The 21,271-nt window shown below is 43.8% G+C and overlaps 1 protein-coding gene across 1 annotated transcript in view; it reads left to right on the forward strand.

The window, feature by feature from the left end:
- Positions 1 to 4,871: 4,871 nt before the first annotated feature.
- Positions 4,872 to 21,271, forward strand: part of LOC132575176 (cytochrome P450 7B1) — a 157,152-nt gene continuing 140,752 nt past the window's right edge. Inside the window, exon 1 of the mRNA XM_060243702.1 lies at positions 4,872 to 5,054. Coding sequence (XP_060099685.1) covers positions 4,969 to 5,054 — 86 coding nt within the window. The 5' untranslated portion in view covers positions 4,872 to 4,968. The remainder of the gene's footprint in view (positions 5,055 to 21,271) is intronic.

Raw genomic sequence — 21,271 nt, forward strand, 5'->3', positions numbered from 1 at the left:
GGAAAGGAGATTGTAAACCACTCTGAGACTCCTTCAGATAGTGAAAGATGCGGTATAAATCCAATCTCCTCCTCCTGCAAAACACTACAATAAGCTAATGACAAGGTAGAAAATAAAGCATATAATGGGATTTAAAGGAAATATAACACTTTTTTATTTCTTAAAGAAATTAGTTGTGCTTTGCAAAAACATCTGAAATGAGAAACGAGTTGCTATCAGGGACTCACATGTTATTAAAGAAAATAGTTCAGTCATGGCCTAGCATGTTCAGCAAAAGCACCGTCTGGAAATGTAAGACATTCTTTTCGAATGGGTCCCACTCAGTACAAATAATCAGAGCAGGGGTGTCAAACATGCAGTTTGGGGGCTGAATCAGGCCCCCGGAGGGCTTCTATCAGGCCCTCGAGCAACTGGCTGTTATCTGCTTGTTTCTCCCTATATCTTGCTTCCATCTGTGTAACAGCTTGCCTTGCATCGATTGCTCAATCACACAGGAGCTACAGAGCAAAACCTCTGTTTTCTCTATTGGCTGAGGCTCCTCCCTTGGGGAGGAAAGGGGGGAAGCAGAGCTTGCTTTGCCGGGATCTTTCAATCCTACAATAAAGCTACTGAGCCAAGCCTCTCTTCCTCCTATTGGCTGAGGGTCTTCCCTCTCCTGGTCCCCTGGGGAAGTAAGGAAAGAGCCAGAGCTTCCTTTGCCCAGTTCCCTGGATCCCATGGGAGAAATACAAAGAAGGCATCTTTAAGGCCAATGCGTGCTAATGTTTTAAGTTTAAAAAAAAAACTTTGTTTTTGTGTTCTTTATAAAATTTATATCTCTGCTATATAATCTTAAATAGGTACACACATGGCCTGGCCCAACATGACCTAGCCCAACAAGGTCTCATTTATGTCAGATCCAGCCCTCATAACAAATGAATTCAACACCCCTGAGCATAGTGAGGAAATGACAGGATTCTTGGGTTCCATAAAGCCATCAGTCTTGATAAAGCTAACAAAACTTTTGACACTGGCTAACATGGACTGGTTTTGTGTAGATGATGTGAAGATTTTGTGCCATTTCATGGGGGAACTATAAGAAGTGCTTTGGTGAAAAAATTTTTCACAGACACTTCTCAAGTGTTTTTGGTAATGAGTCGTTTGCAGACTCTTAACCCTTAAAAAGTGTCTGCGTGCACTCTTGCGTATCCTATTGCAGATTGCTTAGAAGCAGAGGCTTTGGAATGTTAATTGGGTCCTTGCTGTCACTCCTACGAATGTGTTGTAATTTTTACAAGTCCTTTAAACATATAGAGTTTTTCACATTCACTATTATAATTTTCTCATAATAAATGCTTTGTTAGAATAGTAAGAGTTAATAGTTTCACCAGTACCACATTACTGACAGAAAACAGTGAAGACCTGAAATGGCTATAGATGAAAGTTAAAGCAGAAAGTGTCAAAGCAAGATTACAGCAGAATATCAAGAAGACAAAAGTAAGGACTACTGGGGATTTACACAACCTCTATAAAGGTTGGTGAGGAAGAAACTGAAATTGTTAAAGGATTTTCTATTCTTTGGCTCCATCATCAACTGAAAGGGAGATCTCAATCAAGAAACACAGACCTATAGCTAGGGTGGGGCATTTCAGGGCCATGCCCTCTTAGATGTAACCCTCAGCACACCACCCTGCCCCCTGCCTCACCACCCTCACCCAAAAGGCCAGCTCCTGCAGGTGCCATGGTCGTTTGTGAGCAGCAGGTGCCTGATGCAACCCTCCCTCTACAGCTGGCCCCTGCTGCCACCCTGTGCTGGGCTTCTTCCAAGCAGCCTGCAGCTGTCCTGCCCACCTCACAGCTGGCCAAAGCATGAAGTAGGTATGCCGAGCAGCGGGAGCGGGGTGGGGGGGGGGAGAGAAGAGGCTCCTCAGGCTGGCTCTGCTGTGGTGTGGTCCTGAGGGCAGTGGGACTGTCAGGAAAGAAAGTGACTGGTTGGGAAGAAGTGGCCCTTTGGGCTTGGTATGGGACTCTCTACCCCCTCTCTCGCAGAGCACAGGCTGGCTGGGAGGAAGGGAGGGGCTGGGGATCAAGACCTCCCATTCAGAACCATGCAAGTCATGCTCATGGCTTTTCTTGCATTTTGGAACAGCTGCCAGGCAGATCTCATTATTTTCTGTGGCCTTGTGAAATGTGCCAGCAAAGCTGAAGTGGTCAAATCCACCCCACCTTCAGCTTCTTAAGAGATATTGGTACTGTATTTCACTACTGAATGACAGAAACCCCCCATACAACTGAGGGACAGTTACTTCCTCCTGGAGAGAAGCTGGCTGATCCAAGACAGAGGCCTCTCTTCTCAGGATGATCATTACTTAGACTACATCTAATTAAATTAGAAATAAACTAGTTAGTGATCTAATTAAGTTTCCTGCTCCCCCACCCCAGTCCTACCACCCCCAAATTTCTGGCTATAGGCCTGAAACAGAAAGAGATTGAAACTGGGAAGGGCAGCCATAAAGGTGCTAGAAAAAAATCCTTAGGTGTAAGGATGTGTCGCTGGTGACTGAGATTAAGATAATTCCTACTATAGTATTTCCCATTGCTATGTATGGGTGAGAAAGTTGGACAATGAAGAAGGCCGACAGGAAGAAAGATGATTCATTTGAAGTGCAGGGTTGAGGGAGAGTTTTACGGATATTTATGGACTGCCAAAAAGACAATTAAGTGGGCTCTAGATCAAATTAAGCCCAGACTCTTGTTGGAAGCTATAATGACTGAACTAAGGCTATCGTACTTTGGTCACATTGTGAGATGGCAAAACTCACTTGGAAAGACAATAATGCTAGGAAAAGTCAAAGGCAGCAGGAAGAGTGGAAGACTCAAGATGGGATGGATTGACTCAATCAAGGAAGCCATCGCCTTCAGTTTGCAAGACCTGAGCAAGGCTATTAATGATTGGATGTCTGAATGGTCCAGGCCAGATTCTGAAAGAGCTAAGCAATGTCAGCCCTGGTTAGTACTTGGATGAGTGACTTTCAAGAAAGTCTACAGTTGCTATGCAGAATCAATTAATTGATTCATTAATGGAGGTCATTAATTCACAGGGCTGTTATAAGTCAGAAGCAACTTGATCAAGTTTCGCAATCACACACACAGAGCAAAACTAAACAGGCATGCTAATTATAAACCTAAATAAGCATGTCTTTGAATTTAAAAAGGTACTGCAATAGCTGAGGCACAAAAAGCTGTTTAGGCACACTCAGGTCAAGTATAAAGAACAAAGTCTACTTGTCTCACATTACAGCTTTTTAATTATCTTGTACCTGTTTTCAGAGCTACAGCTCAGTCAGGCATATGAAGTAATAATAAAATGCAACATGCCACATGGATGTCTACAGAGCATTCCTCTCACCACTGAATTATCACAGAACCCACATTTATGAACGGGAGTTATTCAGATAGAAATGCTGAGTGGTTTTACTGTTTGAATGTGCCAGGCTCTCCCAAGTTTCCTTCAGATAGTTTTGCTAATTCTAGAGCAGGGGTGGCGAAACTTGCTTAACATAAGAGCTACATAAAATAAACTGTCAGATGTTTGAGAGACGCAAGACGTGAACACCAGATGTTTGAGAGTCAGAAGGAAGGAAGGAGGGAGATGGAGTGGGAGAGGTGGAAAGAAAAACAACTTTAACTTCAAATGAATTCTCCAAGCTGGCAGGCAGAGCAGTGGGGGATTTGTTGGAAATCAGTCCTAAAATGGCTGACTGACTCCATCTTAGTAATAGTAATGTTGTTTCTGCAATGTCATGCTGCATCATGGCCCAGCTGTTACCTGTTACTGAGGTAAGGTTGAATGACCTCACCTGTAATTAGGCTTTGTGCTGACTCACAGAGTTGATGCAACCTCTGGTGAGCTTGCATGATTGATGTATGTATTTAGGGAAGCTCAGTGAGCTTTCTCTGCCTGCCTGTAAGGATTGTGGGTACTGTGAGACTCACCGTCCGGATTGCAGCGAACACTGCTTGTGTTGATCCTGTGCTACTGTGCTTGGATAGTGCTGTGTATACTTACTGGTGTATACTGTTATCTACTGAAGTGTGTACTGATTACTGTGTATGACCTTGGCCTGGCAACGACTCTGAATATTGGATACTGTCCTGGTAAATATATTCCACTGTGGAATACAGTTGTCTCTCTTGTCTATTAATTCCTGCGTTTGCCTGTCCCTCTTCTTCAGTGTCTTCTGCTGCATATGAATTCTCTAACAGGATTTGAGAACCACACAGAGAGGCAAGGCTTGAGGGATTTGAGAACCACACAGAGAGGTTTTGCTCTGTCTTCTTGCTTGGGGGGAGCTATAAATGTCTGAACAAGTAATACCCTCCTCAATATCTGCTACAAAAATACTCGACACAGTCTAAATAAGGAAGGTAGCCAAATCATGAAAACTTTCAAGAAAACGGCCTGGGGTAGGAGGAAGATATATTCAACGACACCGCCCCCCCTCCAGAGGAAAGTCCCTGTTACTTTTTACTGTCTACGTTTGCATGAAAATCGACTGAGTCCCCTTTACTCCAGAAATTTCTTACAGCGTTGCTCTTTCTCTTCCTTTCTGCAACTCGTGGCTTGCACAACTATCTTTCTGTGTTTTTGCTCGCGGAGCTTTCCCCGCTTCCCCCCTTGGAAACCTCAGGCAGGCATCCAGTTCCTTCAGGAGAAGGGGCGGGGGGCGGGGACGGCGGACTCCGGCTGCGATGTAGTGCTTTGCCCGGTGTTTGGTGCTGCGAAGGGAGTGGCGGATCTGGATCCGCCCACAGCGTCTCCCGGGCTCGGAAGGCGGGAAGCGGCTGGGGCGCTTAGTGCGGCCAGCTCCAAACTTCGTGAAACGCTGCAGGGGGGAGCGAAAGAGACGGGGCAAACTTTCGCTGGCAGTGGAGGTCAGTAAGCGCGGCGCCGCGGCCTGAGGAGCGGCGGCAAGCGCTTCCCCAGCAATGGACCTCCTGGACACTCTCGGCCTGACGCTGGCTACTGCTCTGGCGCTCTGTGCCCTGTGTGTCCTTGGCAGGAGGAGGAGAAGGTAAGGCGGCTGACCTAGAAGGGAGCGGCTGGGCGAGATCCCGGAGCCAGGGGAAGCGGCGGCGGCGGCGGCAGCAGCAACAAAAACAAATCTTCGGCCCTTTCCTCGGTTTGCCTCCCAGAGGAAGTTGTGGTTGCCAATAGGCTGGGGAAATGTCCTGTCCCTTTAACTCTAGCAGCTCGGGAGCCACTCTCTCCTCACCTATTCTAGGAGGAAACCGAGGCCTCAGTAATCTCTGTTTAGTGCGTGTTTTCATAGTAGGGTAAGAGATGGACGGGTATCAGTTTCCTAAAAAGACCTTAAGTTATACTAGTGGGCGGGGCTGGGGGTTTTGCCACCCCCACGCCTGCGCCCCCTCTTCAATGGGGTCGGAGCGAGGTCGCGCCGCCTCTTTTGTCCCTCTGGGTTCCGGGTGGGCAAATGCGGCCGGGGCCTTGGAGCGAGGCCGCTCTTCTCTGAAAGCCGCAGGGTGGGTGAAGGGGGGAGCCCAGGCAGCCGCCCACCTTTCCTATTCCCACGCACAGGCCATGTGTGGACCTGAAAGCCTCCTCCTACACCCTGCCATCTCAAGTTGTTGCTTCTGCTGGTATCTCATTGCCTTAGGTGGGAAATCCGGCAGCTCGTCCTGATCTGTTATTAGACTGAACTCTAGAATTAAGTCTGTCCATGAAAGTAAAGCTATGTGGGACCAATGTGCTATCTAAGTCGTAGTGCAAACGTAAATAGAGTTACACTCTTCTAAGTCCGTTGAAATCTGTGGGCCTGGCTGAAACTGTAGGATTACGCTGGGAGTGATTCTTCCAGTAGAAAATTACTACATTTCTATGTGCTACTACAGTTCCTTGACTTACTCAAATGTTCATTAAGAAGGAAAAAAATAACAGTTAAAGAATAAAACAACACTATAGCTAAATTTATGGGACTGGGACATCTCAGAAGGCCACTTAAGAAAGTAGGATTGTCCTTTGAAAAAGGGGGCATCTGGCCACCTTACTATGTGTTCAGAAGTGGCCAGGTTCGGCTATTTCAGAAAGTTAAACAAGTGCAGGGCATTATTCTGTTGACTTCTGTAAACTCTAACCTTACGGAGTTAATTATTACTTTAGCTTGAATCTTTCAGTTAGTCCTTTGACCCCAGAAGCCCTAAAGTGATTTATAATACAGCATTAAAATACAACCTTAGAATGCAAAGTTAACAAAGGCAACAAAGAACTTGATTACTGTAGGTTTAAGCTTGTAAAAAAAAAACCAGCAGCATAACTAAAACAAACCAGTTCAACTTAAAAAGGATCAATGGGCATGAGAAATTTTCCATAACTACTTAGAAGCAACAGTTGAGCAGACATGTTGGATCTTATGAGGCTGGACATTCTGAAGTACTGACACCACCACTTAGAGAGCCCTGTGTTGTACTTGGCAGTCTGTAATGAAATGTGGAAAATTAGATTTTCAAAATCCTCTGTATATACAGAGACAGTTTTTGGCTTCCAGAATGATTGTTATCTCTGTTTGTTATTGGCAATTTGCAAAACAATGTACAAGTTTATATAATGAGCCCTACGGAGAATGGGCAGAATAGAAATATGCTAAAATAATAATAAAAATGTACATTATACAGCGTACAAGCTTAGAGAGACAGTTTGGTGTAGTGGTTAAGTGCGTGGAATCTTATCTGGGAGAATCGGGTTTGATTTCCCACTCCTCCACTTGCAGCTACTGGAATGGGCTTGGGTCAGCCATAGCTCCTTGAAAGGGCAGCTGCTGTAAGAGCTCAGTCAACCCCACCTACCTCACAGGGTATCTGTTGTGACCACTCTGAGATTCAGAGTATAGGGCAGGATATAAATCCAATATCATCATCGTCTATAAAAGTAGACTACACAACTTCTTATCTGTTCAAGCTCAGTATCTCTGATAATCACAAAATATTTTTGATTGGGTAGTGTAAGTGTGTTCAGTATACAGCAGTGATGTCTAATAAGAATAATGCATAAATATTTAGAATTGGTGGTGGTGATGGAATATGCTGTAAAGTTTTAGCTGACTTATGGTGGCCTTGTAGAATTCCCAAGGCAAGAAATGTTCAGGTGGCTTGTCATTGCCTGCTTCTGTTTAGCAACCTTAGACTTCCTTGGTGGGTCTCCCATCCAAGACTGACCCTGTTTAGCTTCTGAGATCAGACTAGCCTGGGTGAACTAAATCAGGATTGTGTCAATTTATATTCAAACAATAGAAGTGAAAATAAAATGTAGAGCATCAAATCCTTTGTGACATATAACAATTTTGCTTCTGTAAAAAAAGTACATGGTTGTTTCCCCCTTGCCTGTCCCGCATTGGTCTTGTCAGCCACCAGCGAGCCTGCAGCAGACGTGGACTATTGCACCCTTCTTAAATCTTCGTTCGCGAAGCCAAGCCGAGATTCTTTTTATGTTTGCATCATCTTCTTGCTTAGTCACATTGAGGCCCTGTTCACAGAGCATGTTGAGTCCGTGTTAAACTGACCCGGTTCTGTTCCGAATATCTTTGTTCCGGATATTATCGATCAGACTGCCATACTACAATTCGAATCACTCTGCAACGGCGCCATGCAGGTTTTTTTCTTCCACTATTATGCACATGTGCGCATTATGCGCATGCACACATATGCACATGTGCATAGGTTAAAACATTGTGCAGTTATGTGCATATTGCTAAGTAGTTAAAAAAAATGGTGACTGTAAACCAGATGTTTGAGGCTCCTTTTGTTCTGGGACAGCCTTCAGACATCGGAAATTGGTTAATATCGCAGCAGAACTATCCAGACGGAGAAAACTACGAGGTGAAACCGGAGAACTCAAGAAACATCGCAGTGGAGCAGGTAACAAAATAATCCAGTTCCGAGAAGGATGGGGGGGGGGGGGCTACCACAAGTTAATACGGGGAGGCAGATGTTGTCTGATCAGCCACTTTAAATCCAGAAGGAAACAGCAGTGACATCTGATTATACTGTGCTTCTGAACAGGGCCTGAATTTAAGAAAATGAGGCAGAATATAAGGATATCATTAGCCTGATTTTTTATTTTATTTGTTAAATTTATTATATTAAACTTATGAATTGTGCATTTTTTTAAAAAAGTGCGCAGGAGTGGCATCACTGTTGAAATGTGCTATTTTTGGGATTGTTGTGTCTTGTATGTTACATGGACTTGTTCTTATTTTCTTATTATCCACCTTGAGGCTCTTATTTGGTAACACTCATGAAGGGTGGTTAGATGAGAGCTTCTGGTAATGCTCGGTGTCTAATCTGTTTTTCTTCTCTGTGTCTTCCAATTTTATCTTTTGCCCTGTCGGCAGAATATTAAACTTACTGTTAGGATATAGACTTTTCAAGAATAAAGTGTGCCCTTTTAAAAAATTGTTGTAACATTAGCTACTTCCAGTCTTCTGCTACAGTGGTTGAATTTAGGTTACATATGGGTTAATAGATCAACTATCTCACATTTGAGTTCCCTAAGAACTCTCAGGTGTGTGTGATCAGGACTTGGAGACTGATTTTTAATTTCCAGAATAGGTCTAAAACTTTAGCTCTGGTCAATTAGGCTCAGTTCTTCCAGCTCTCTTCCTGAAATAGTGGATTTAGCATGGGTGCATGCCCAACACTTTTCCACAATGAACACAGAAGTAAAACATTCATTGATCTTCTCTGCCATCTCCCCATCTTCTTTTAACAGTCCAAAGGTCCAACTGCTTCTCTGGCTAGTTTCCTGCTCCAGATGTCTTAAAGGAATATTTATTTTTTTTGTCTTGATGCTTTTGGTTACCTGTTCCTCTGAAGCTTGTACACTGTTTTGTGAGATTGTAAGGGAGCAGTGCTCAGTTTAGGGCTTCAAGGAGCCAGAGGCAAGGTCAAAATAGGCTGTACTCTGGCTTTCCAAGAAGTCAGATAACGTGCCAAGGGCCAGATGCAGGAGATGTGGTCAAAAGCAGGCTGAGGGTTGGGTTTCCAAAGGAGCCAGATGAAGGTCTGAGGCTGAAGGCAAGATCCAAGAATCAGGGAGTTGCAAATTTAAGCTCATTCTGCTTTCTGGGACAAACTGTCCACACTGAAATCTGCAGGCCAGGTTTTTATAAACCCAAAGTGTCCTGATTGGCTTCAGCTGTCATATGACTGATGCTACAATAGACATTTTATATGACTAAAGCTACCATGGACATTGCAGCTCAGCAAGTGCTGTCAGGATACACATTTCTGCAGCTAGTGCTGTGGAACAAGCACTGAGGCGCTGGGGCCTGCCTGGTACAAGGTTCAGTTTGACTCCCATGGTTCCTTATAGTTTGATTTGTTCCAATAAAAAGGGATGAAATTATGGTTACCTATTATCTTCATGTTCTCTGTCTATTTTTGTTTAGCATGTGCCAGTTATCTTTAAAAAAGAATCAATGAATATATAATCATTTCAGGATATATTAGCATGAGTTAGATAAACCATTGCCCCATTCCGGTTTAGTGGGCACGTTTGGAAATCCTGTTTATATGTTTTTCATTCTTTGGAGACTGTCTGGGTTATTTGTATTACTTCTGAGCCAAGAATGCTTCTGCTATTTTACCTTTAAATTGTTTCATAACATCTTCAAGAGCCTCAAATGGACCATTCATAGGAAGAATGTAAATGGCAAATGACTAATTCTATATTTAAAAGGATGTTGGATGTCTCTAATTGAAATGAAAATAGCAAGAAGGTTTTACTGAATTATTAAATGTTAACAGCAAAAACAGAAAGTGTTGCTTAGAAAATGCTAGGTTCCGTTGCCATATCACTGTAATATATGCTGCTTACTGCCATTTCTTGATCATTCACATACAGAAGCATTTTCCTTTTCATGCTGGACTGCTTGTGGTCCAAATATTATATTTTTAATAATTGCATTTTACACTTGGAGACCTTGGTTAAACTTCCACGTTATGGCTATAGTTTCGATTTATATCTCAGATATTAGGAAAATCTTTCAAAATTATAGGAGAATCTTTGGTGTAGTGGTATAGTAGTTAAGCCAGTTTGGTGTAGTGGTTAAGTGCGCGGACTCTTATCTGGGAGAGTGGAGTTTGATTCCCCACTCCTCCTTGCAGCTGCAGGAATGCCCTTGGGTCAGCTATAGCTTTTGTAGGAGTTGTTCTTGAAAGGGCAGCTGTTGTAAGAGCTCTCTCAGCCCAACCTACCTCACAGGGTGTCTCTTGTGTGTGTGTGTGGGGAAGGTAAAGGAGATTGTGATCACTCTGAGATTCAGAGTATAGGATGGGATAAAAATCCAATATCTTTTTCTTTCAGGAAAAAGTGGCCAGAAATAAGAAGGGTATTTTCAGTTATATCCTCTTTTATTGCTTTTGTCCTAGCAGCAATCCTTTCAGTAGGTGGGGTTTATTTCCATTTTTCATGTGGAAAAACTAAAACTTGAAAGTGGCTATCTATCCAGGGCAACTAGTGAATATTGTGAAATCTGTTTTCATAATTTTCAAAAGGTGTTCTGTGCTTGATAGAAAAGTTCTTCTTAAGCTGACTTTTTATTTTGTTGATTTCCTAAACCTTTTACAGAACCAAAGTATATCCATAAGGACAGGCTGATCAATTACAAGCAGTATTATAAACCCTAGGTTAGGGTTTTCAAATGTCTGGCCCATGGACCAAAACCAAGTTGCCCAGGGCTTTATTCAATCCCGCAGAGCTCTTTTCTTCCCCCTCCCCACTCCTGTCCTCACTCTTTGAAGCTCAGAGAATGCTGAAGTTCCCAGCTCCTCCTTCCTTGTCTTTTTGCGGGCTGAAGCAGAAAGCAATTCTGGGCTTGCAAAGCTGCAAGGAAAACACAGAATGGACTTTCCATTAAGGTCTCTGTGTCTAGATAGACTACTCTGTTGGCCAGTTATTTTGTGCCTAGATAGACTACTGTATTGGCTGGTGTGAATTGACAGATTCTGAAATCCCATTCAAACATTTCTGACAAATTTTCTAGGATTAGTGACAAACCCTAGAAAAAATGGGTGGAGGAAGAATTAAATGTGCAGGGAGTGGAGGCTTTAGATTCATCCATCTTTTCCAAACATTCCTACAAAGGCCTCTACTTCTTTAGAGGAAGGAATAAATAAACCCTGTCTAAAACAGGGGTGGCCAAACTGCAGCTTGGGAGCCACATGTGGCTCTTTCACATACATAGTGTGACTCTCGAAGCCCCCACCACCCAGTCAGCTGGCTTGGAGAAGACATTTGTCTCTTTAAATCACTTCTCCAAGCCAAGCCAGCCAGCTGCTTGAAGAAGCATTTAAAGTTAAAGTTCCTTCCTTCCTTCTCACAAGCATCTGATATCTATTCTATGTGGCTCTTACGTTAAGCAAGTTTGGCCACCCCTGGTCAAACTTGCTTAACATAAGCTTAAAAATGCTTTGGAAACCCTACAACTAAGCAAAGAATACATTCTGTAGTTATGTGCAAGTCTCACCAAAGAGGATATTCTGGTTCCTCAGGTTAATTAGTTACAATTGTGGTTTCAGACTGCCCCACTATCCAGGCAATTGCACTGGTACCATGCTAACAGGAACTTTGATTTTCAGTAGGTTCTTTCATCTTCTGTCATGAGTGGCCAGACTGTCCTGTCTATAATGATTATTCCACTTCTGTAGAACCCCGCTTTTAATGCTCTCATCTATCACAGTGGAATTCATATAGTAAAGTTCTCAAATGCCTTTTCATTCATAGAGTGCTCAGTGGAATGGAAATGTTTTCCAAGTAGATTTTAAGCTGAAATTTCATCCCTTATTTTTTTTTTTGAAAGCATCAGGTTTACCAAGATAATACTTTATAATTAATTATGGTGTTAAAACATGCTGTGTAATGAGACTTCAGGACACTTGTTCTAAAGCAGAACAATAAGGTTCATATGTTTGTGTCTATGATTTTAACAGCTTTCCCAGGAAATAATGAGCCTTATAAATAGCTATTTGCCTTGTCATCTGTAGTGAGTAAGAATATTCTTCAGTTGGTCAGAATTTTAGTTCTCCTTTCTTTTGATGCCACAGATGAGTAATATTAGCATGTGTGGGCATATGGACAAGTAACTTTTGAACACTTGGTGAATTTTGTATCCTTTAATACACATTTATAATAAATATAATACATTTATAATAAATATGTGTGCAAATGTATGTGCACCCATTTCTTTCTGTAATATCCAAAGAAATTTGAAGTTTTAAAATTTGTTGTGACTTTTGGTGATCTATAAAGTTGACATGTTTTAGTGTTGAGGTAGTTGACAATTGAATCTAGGAGAGGTCTTTCCAGCAGAAAACTATGCTGAGCTGGTCACTGGTATGAAATTGTGAAGTAGAACCTTGATGAGTAATTAATTATTAGAACTGATCTGAAGCATTTTCTGAAGAAGGGATCTTAAATGCTATATACCTAGGAACTGCATCCGTGATCTTCATGATTCCTACCCATACCTCTTTAGTCTCCCTATTAGGCTTTGACAAAAGAACATAATAAATTATAGACTGTTCCAAAAGACTTCAGTGACCCTTTACTTCAGTGACCTCAGTTTGGGACTGTTCCTCATTTGAAATACACTACTTAAGAATATCAGAAATCTTCTGGTGATGCAGAGCATGGAATTCCTACCCATACCTCTTTAGTCTCCCTATTAGGCTTTGACAAAAGAACATAATAAATTATAGACTGTTCCAAAAGACTTTATTCTTTGTATATTCATTAGACTTTTGGATGTTGCATTATAATTAATTATATAAGTGATTTACACACTTTGGGCGTTTTCGCACTGACCTTCAAGTGGCGCGACCACCCTCTTCACACCGGAGGATCTGCGCGGATTTTGCACAAGAAGCGCCGGAGCACCCAAAAGAATAGTCCCAAGACTGAACAGGGATATTGGTCTCTTATCTTATTACATGTGCTAAAACCATTCTCACCGAATAGAGATATACATCCACTGTATTCCACTGTATTTCTCTTTTAGAATAATGTATCAGAATAATGTCTGTGATATTATACAATGCTAGGAATAAGGCCTTTAGTGGAGAAAAAAATACAGCGGGTTCTAGAAAGAGGCTCTGGGTGAGTGCACTCCCACTCTTGCTGTTTTTCCATCCAAGTGAAGACATTCACTCCCACCATCTCAAGGGAAGCTGATCTCTGCCATCTGGAGAGCAGTTGTAATTCTGAGTGATCTCCAGCCCTCACCTGGAGACTGGCAACAGTGGTTCCGTTGGAGGAAATGGCATTATACCTGAGGTCCCATCCCTCCTCAAACCCCACTCTCTCCAGGCCCCACCCCTTATCTGTCCAGGAATTTCCTAACCTGGAGTTGGCAACCCTGTGTCTTTCCCTTTATCTGTCCCTCTGACTTCAGCTTTCATTGCCTTCCTCCTCTGCAGCCTCTACATAGGAAAAAGACAGGCTTTCTTCACAGTGGTGGGGGGACAAAGCAGCTTACATAATTCTCCTCTCTCCCCCCTTTGATCTGAACAACAACTCTGTGGGGCAGATTAGGCTGGAATTCTGTGACTGGTCCAAAATCATCCAGTCAGCCTCCACAGAAAGAACCTGTGTCTGGCAGACCTGGTTCTGAAGCCCTAACTCCCATGCCTCCTCAATCTCCACCACAGAATCTCCAGGAATTTCCCACCAATCTGGAACTGGCACACGTAGTCAGGACTGACCCCAATGAGTTCTGCCTCAGAGGCCTTTATTGATACCTTTCAGACCAATAGTCTGCCTTTATCAAAGATTTCAGGTTTTCACAGCTGGTAACATCATTCGGGTTTGTAGAATCTTTCGGGCTCAAGTGCCGTGTTCTACTGGAGAAAGTTTTCCTTCCAGACGTTTCGTTCTCAGCTGCGGAGAACATCCTCAGTGGCGTTGCAGCCGGAGCAGGTGCTCTGACCTTCTTGGCTGCTGTGCATTGAGTCTGTCTTTGATAAAGTTGTTGGTCTTAAGCAGAGGACTTAAATCTCTCTGTGTCTCACTTTCCCTCCGTATCTCTCTGTGTGTCTGTCAACCGTGCAAAGCAGCCATTTACTCCAGGGAAAGAGATCTCTGCCATCTGGAGATTAGTTGTAATTCTGAGTGATCTCCAGCCTCGACCTGGAGATTAGCAACAATGGTTCCCCAGGAGGAAATTGTCAGTTTGGAGTCTATGGCATTGTACCTGTCTGAGATCCCACCCCTCCTCAAACCCCAACCTCTCCAGGTTCTACCCCTGAAATCTCCAGGAATTTCCCAACTTGGAGTTGGCAACCCTATTCCTTTTCAGCCAACTATCCTGGGGCAAGGCTGAGGGGAGGAGGGAGAGAGGGAGTGATAGGAAAGAGGCAGGAAAGACAGTAAAGGTGGGACAGCCATGCCCTCTGAGAAAATGCTCCCAGCGGTGCCAAGCCTTGCTGCCTGGCTATTTTGGCGGCCTTCAGAGGCTGTGTGTGCTGGGATGCTGTCTGTGTGGGTCGTTGATGGGGTGGCAGAGGCCTGTTGCTGGTGGCAGCTGTGATGCCTTTTGTGAGGCCACAGGAGAGTGGCTGGCCTTTCTGAGGCTGGTTGACAGAGAAGACACAGAAGCATTGGAGATGTGTCTGTCTCTGAGGTAAGACTGTTTTGGCGGTTTGTTCAACATTCCTGGGCCTGCAGTAGGTGGGGGCAGGGGAGTCAGCCAGTGGGAGGCCAGAGATGGTGACAGATGATTCATGGGCCAGTAGTTCATGCAGAAAAGTTCCAACCAATGGGGATGCTTGATTTTGCCACCACCACAAGGGAATTATGTGTAATGGATAATGACATAGAAATCTCTCTGTCAGAACTATTCTTAGAGAAGGATGTTGTTAGTTTAACCCTGTGGAGAGGTACATATTAGGCTTCCCAATCCCCAAGTCCCAGCAGGGGATCCTCCGGTTTTACAGGCTTCCCCCCATGCCCAGCCAGCTGGCCGGCCGGAAAAGCCACGCCCCCACAGACACAATGTACTTCTAGAGCTCTATCAGGTTTAGAAACCTGCAAACAGGTTCCCTTTTAAAATGTGTGTGTGTTTCTGTTGTTTGTGTGCCTTTAAAGTTGAGCAGGAAACAGGAAGAAGATGATATTGGATTTATATCCTGCCCTCCACTCTGAAGAGTCTCAGAGCAGCTCACAATCTCCTTTACCTTCCTCCCCCACAACAGACACCCTGTGAGGTGGGTGGGGCTGGAGAGGGCTCTCACAGTCGTTGCCCTTTCAAGGACAACCTCTGCCAGAGCTATGGCTGACCCAAGGCCATGTTAGCAGGTGCAAGTGGAGGAGTGGGGAATCAAACCCGGTTCTCCCAGATAAGAGTCCGCACACTTAACCACTACACCAAACTGGCTCTCATGGGGAAGGGTCAGCAACAGCTTCCATTCGTTTTACTTTTGTTTTCAGAGCAGGTAACCAGACCCAGTAAGTGTGTGTGTGTGTGTGTGTGAGAGAGGGAGGGTTGCCAATCCCCAGGTGAAGGCAAGGGATTCCCCGGTTTGGAGGCCCTCCCCTCCACTTTAGAAAGTGGGGGGGAGGGAAACGTCTACTGGGCACTCTTTTATTCCCTACGGAGAACGATTCCAATAGGGAATAATGGGAAATTGATCCGCAGTTGTCTGAGGCTCTGGGTGGGGGGATGTTCTTTGAGGTAGAAGCACCAAATTTGCAGCATAGCATCTGCTGCCTTTTCTCAAAGCACCCTCCAAGTTTCAAAAGGATTGGACCACAGGGGCCAATTCTATGAGCCCCCAAAGAAAATGCCCATATCCTTCGTTATTTCTAATGGATGGAAGACACTGAAAAGGTGGGCAGTCCCTTTCAATGTGATGGCCAGAATTCCCTTTGCAGTTCAATTGTACTTGTTCCAACCTTGCTCCTGGCCCCACCCCAACATCTCCTGGCTCCACCCCAAACATCTCCTAGCTCCACCTCCAAAGTCCCCAGATATTTCTTGAATTGGGCTTGGCAACCCGAGTACATATCCACTATTTTTACGTTAGCATTTCAACAGAGCAGAGTAGACTTCAGCTTAATTCTACAGAAAAATGTTATTTTAACCCTTGCTTTAGAGCAGACCAATGGAACATTACAACAGACTTGAGTAGTTTATTACTTTTCACACTTTGGAGGCCTGGTGACTTGGACATCAATCTACAGTTCTGAAGTTTATTGCCTTAGCTGTTTTTTCTGCCCAGTCAGCTCAGGCTGACAATTGCCAGACCCCAACTTGCTCTTTTTTAATAAAATAAAATAAAATAGAAATCTGCTACAACATATTGCATGCTAGTTCACTGCCCACTCCCTGTATAGTAGGACTGCTAATTCCATCTCATACTGTTGTCTGACAAAGTGCGCTTTTAAGCACACGAAAGTTTGCATTGTCAATAAAACTTTGTTGGTTTTAAAGGTGCTACTGGACTCCAACCTTGTTCTAGTTTAAGCTGAACATTGTTCTCAAATTCTTTTTGAGAGTTGTTCTTAGTTGTGAGACTGCTTTATTTTATTGTTAGCACAATGGATACTGATTGCTATTAGACATGGTAGAATGGTTAAGGTATGGTTAAACTGCGGGAGGAGCTTCAATCTAGTAGGATTCAGCGGACAGCTTCAGAAGAGTTAGGAGAAAAACTAGTAGCTCTACAGTCAGGATGAAATTTCTGAGATTCAGTGAAATCTCTTGACTACCTTCCTGAGAATAAAGAAAAGTATTGCAACACATTAACATTGAACAAGGTTTTGTCTAGTTTAAACTCTGTTGCATTAGGTCATACTTCATCAGCTGCATGTGCTTACTAGGCAGACACAAGGTTATGAAGAAAAATACTGTAAATGTAGTCAATGGTCGATGAAATGCAGAAAAATGTAAAATTCACATGTAGTTAAGAAAAGCACAAAGCCTATTCACAGCACCAGTAATGGCAGTCTTCCCTGTTTTTTTTAAGCTGGTTCACATCATAATAGCTGAAAAATCCCAAGTTCTTGTTAAATTATTGGGAAATTATACCAGACTTTGTGATGAATTCAGTAGCTAGACTAGTGTTTTACTTTTGTTGTAAGTATTCTGGAAAACTCAAATGTTCACTGGGTTTGGAATATTTCTAAAAAAAATTGTCATTTTGTGTTATACACTGTGACCTGTTTGTCCTATGTGGGGAGGAGAAGGGTGTTTTTGACAACACATTTCATTGGAGGATGAACCAGTGAGTAAGCCCAGAGTACCATGGCTGATGTTTTTAGGGCTGGTAATAATGTTGCATGAGTTGATATAGGGACAGAATTGGCATCTAGTTTGTTACAGGGTTTCGTTCCTGAATCTGTGCCTCTGTTAGGTGGTTCATTGTTGGAAAGAAGCTGTTTTGGGTTGCGGAGCTGTAAACAAAAACCACCACATGCAGGAGGAAAGTATATCTAGTCTAGAAGTTCACACCTGCACAAGCCTATACCATATAGAGTGCTATGTTCAGCCATCTCTCTTCAGTTTCTTTTTCTGAGTGGAGTACCCCTGACTCTTTATAGGTCTGATGAAGTAGGTTATTGCCTACCTACAAAAGTTTATGCAGCAATACATTTGCTAGTTTTCCAGGTACTAGAGGAATAATTAGCACTGTTTATGTTTACGCGGGACTTTACTAAACAAAACCTCAGACTTCCCATTTACTGGGCAAGGAATTTTTTTTTTAGTTAGACTTTTCCAGATGGTTTTCACGTATCTCTAGATTCCCTTCTCAAATCTCATAATTTACATAATTAAAATACTTATTTAAGAAATATTTTAATTCACCTTGTTTAATCTCTACTGACAACTACAAAGTAGGTGATTTATATCTATGAAGTTATGCCAGTTTTAATTTTTTTATTCTTTAATCTATTGTCTATACGATTTTATAAACTAAGTCTAAATAGATTAATCTTGTTGTTATTGCTGTGCCCACTTGAATATTTGTACTGAAATTATTCTGTAGTGTACAAATTTAATCTTGTAATTAAAAAGTTTGCACTGAAGAGTTTTACCCTCTCTTTTTACAACAGTTTTTATATGCAGTAAAACATTTCCTTTTGCCCAGACTCAGGTTGCCATAAAAACTCTGTGTTTCACAGTCTAACCAGAATGCTAGGAGAGTAGAAACCCCTTTGACCTCTTCCAGGATACTGTTCCATGAACATGGGACACCTTCTAAAAAAGTCCAGCCCTGGGCCATTTTAGGACATGCCTTGGACAAAAGTGGCACAGATAGTAGATCTTGCTGGGAAGAATGAAGCTGCCTGTATGAGGGGAGGTGGTCCATCCTGTATAATGCCACCAGCATTATTTAAAAATAAGCACCAGCACCTAGAATTGGACCTGGAAATAAATAGGCAGGCCTGTAGCTATGGGGGGCCTGTGGGGGCCCTGCCTTGACTTCTGGACTGGCCTCCTGACTCAGGGCCCTCAACTAGCTGTGGGGCCTCTGCTGCTGCCTCATCCCTCTCCTGCCATTCAAGTTAATCTGGAGGTGTGACAAAAGTAGCCTCCAGCCTCCAGGAGTGATTTAAAGATTTAAATTTAAATCACTCAGAAAGGCTGGCGGCTGCTTCTGCCACACCTCTGGAGTGATTTGAATCATGAACGGCATGGCCCGTGGCCTCCTTTGCAGTTTGGTGGCCTCCTCCCTCCCCTGTGATTCAGATCATCTTCAAGTGAAATCCAATGTAAAGGATTTCCTGTGACCTAGCATTGAGGCTACTGAAGCATGGATCAGTGTAACCAGATTAGACATTTGCAAGTGAAGAGTCAGCACCCTAATTAAGCTAAGTTGGAAAAAGGCATGTTTTGAGGTCATAGCCTCTTGTTTTTCCAACTGCAAACCAACAAGACCCCCAAAATCTTAACAAGTGAAATTTGATCTCCATTAGTGGTAGGGAGGAAAAATTCAATTTAAAGCCTTAAAACCAGCTTCATCTCAATCTTATCTAGATTTATCTTCAATTGATTCTCAGTCATTTAACTACTAGGCCAGGGCTGAGACAGTCACAGGAAAGGGCTCATTCAAAGTGATATACAGTTGAGTGCCACCAGCATATTGATGATGTCTCATTAGGGTGGGTTTCCCCCCCCCCTCTTGTCAAGTCACAGCCTACTTATGGCAACCCTATAGGGTTTTCAAGGCAAACTACATTCAGAGGTGATTTACCATTGCCTGCCTCTGCATAGTGACCATGTTATTTGATTGTGGTTTCCCATCCAAATACTGACAGGCCAGACTCTGCTTTGCTCCTGAGATCTGATGAAATTAGGTGAGCCTGGGCTTACCAGGTCATGGCATACTAAACAACAGGGGAGATATCACAGAACCTTGTGGCACCCTCTTTGACACCTTCCAAAATTTGCTACTGATTATCTGATAAGAAGGACAAAATCCATCTCAACATCACTGTACCCTGACCCACTTCACTTTCTAGGTGCCACAGTGGTATAGCAAAAAGAACATAAGAGAAGCCATGTTAGATCAGCCCAATGGCCCATCCACTCCAACACTCTGTGTCACACAGTGGCCAAAAAAAAAATTATATATATATACACACACACACATATATACACACTGTGGCTAATAGCCACTGATGGACCTCTGCTCCATATTTTTATCTAACCCCCTCTTGAAGTTGGCTATGCTTGTGGCCGCCACTAGGGATGTGCATTCGGTTCGGCCGAACCGAATATACAGCCGAATCAACACTGATTCGGCTGTATACGGAATCGGCTGCAGCCGACTCCCATTGCCGCCTATTATGCGGCAGCCGAATACGGCTTGCCGTATGCTTCCGAACAGCTATTCGGAAGTATACGGCTGTCAAAGCTGTCAAAGCAAAAGGCAGGAAAGTGGCTTCTGCAGCCTCAAAGGAGATGCTTGCCTAGTACTTTCCCGCCTCTCCCATAGCCTCCTTGGGATCAGGGAGGGGGAAGAGGAGCCCCAGCAGCCAATCCAAAGCATGCATTTGCAAAATGCATTGCAAATGCATGCTTTGCAGGGCTGTTGTGTAGCTGATGGCCCAGCCATCAGCTACATTGTTGTTATTTTGATCTTTTGCTTACTTGGGTATCCAAGTAAGCACTGTTGTCTGGCCAATCAGAGAGCAGTGCTATTTTTTGAAATTGCTCTCTTTAGGGCCAGAGAACCTTTTTAAGGAGTCTTCCTGCTGGACTCCTCCATTGCTGTGTTGGTGTGTGGCTTGGTGTGTGTGAGAGAGATTGTGCTGCTGCTGGTGGCTGGCCCTTGGCTTCAGCTGCTGCTGCCTGCTGCTCTCTCACTCAGCCTTACTTCCCTGGACTCAGAGAAGACAAGGTAAGACAGTTTTGGGGTTCTTGTTTTAGTTTTTGTTGGTAAAAGGACTAGAGTCCTTTTACTTGTCCAGCGGCACGCTGAAGCAGCCTGTTGGTCTCTTCCGGGTTCCTGTCCTGCATCTCGACCTGTGTTATTAGTGACAGGCTGCTTCGGCGTGCCGCTGCGCCGGCCCCCTGGGCCCCACAACGATGGGACCGATGCCACAGGGACGGGCTCGAAACACTCTATAACCCCTCAAAAGAACAGCAGTCTAGCTCGCTTCCCCCGAGCCCTGCCGCCATAAGCCTCAAGGGGGCTCATTTTGCGGCATCTCCCGGCGGGAGGGTGGCACCCGCACGGGACACATATCAAATGAAAGAGGGTGCGCAAGGCTATCAGAAACAGCCGGCGGAGGGAGTCAGGAGACCACCCCACTGGGGGATCCACACCCCGAAAGTGATGAAGGTGGCGCAGATAGAGCCAACAGAGCAAACAGGACAAAATAAATAGGCTGTATTATGCAGCACAGTCTCACTGGAATCTGACTGGCTTCTCAGCATGGAACCCGTTCTCTCTAGTCTTCTCACTTTGAAAAAAGTAAAAAAAGAGTTTCATTTAACTTTACTTCCCCCCTTTCCCTCTCTATAAATAATCTTGGTGTTTCCGGCGGTAATATTTGGGGGATTTTTGGGGACGTCACAGGAAGTGCTGTGAAGTCACTTCCTGTTTCCGGCAGTGGCATTTGGGGGAAATGATGTCATTTGGGGGAAATGATGTCACAGGAAGTGATGTCACTTCCTGCTTCCGGCAGGTGGCGTGGGGAAAACGATGTCACAGGAAGTGATGTCACTTTCTGTTTCCGGCGGCGGCACGCCGTCACCGGAAGTGATGTCGCCGG

The sequence above is a fragment of the Heteronotia binoei genome, chromosome 7 (assembly GCF_032191835.1).
Source record: "Heteronotia binoei isolate CCM8104 ecotype False Entrance Well chromosome 7, APGP_CSIRO_Hbin_v1, whole genome shotgun sequence".
In the NCBI taxonomy this organism is placed as follows: domain Eukaryota; kingdom Metazoa; phylum Chordata; class Lepidosauria; order Squamata; family Gekkonidae; genus Heteronotia; species Heteronotia binoei.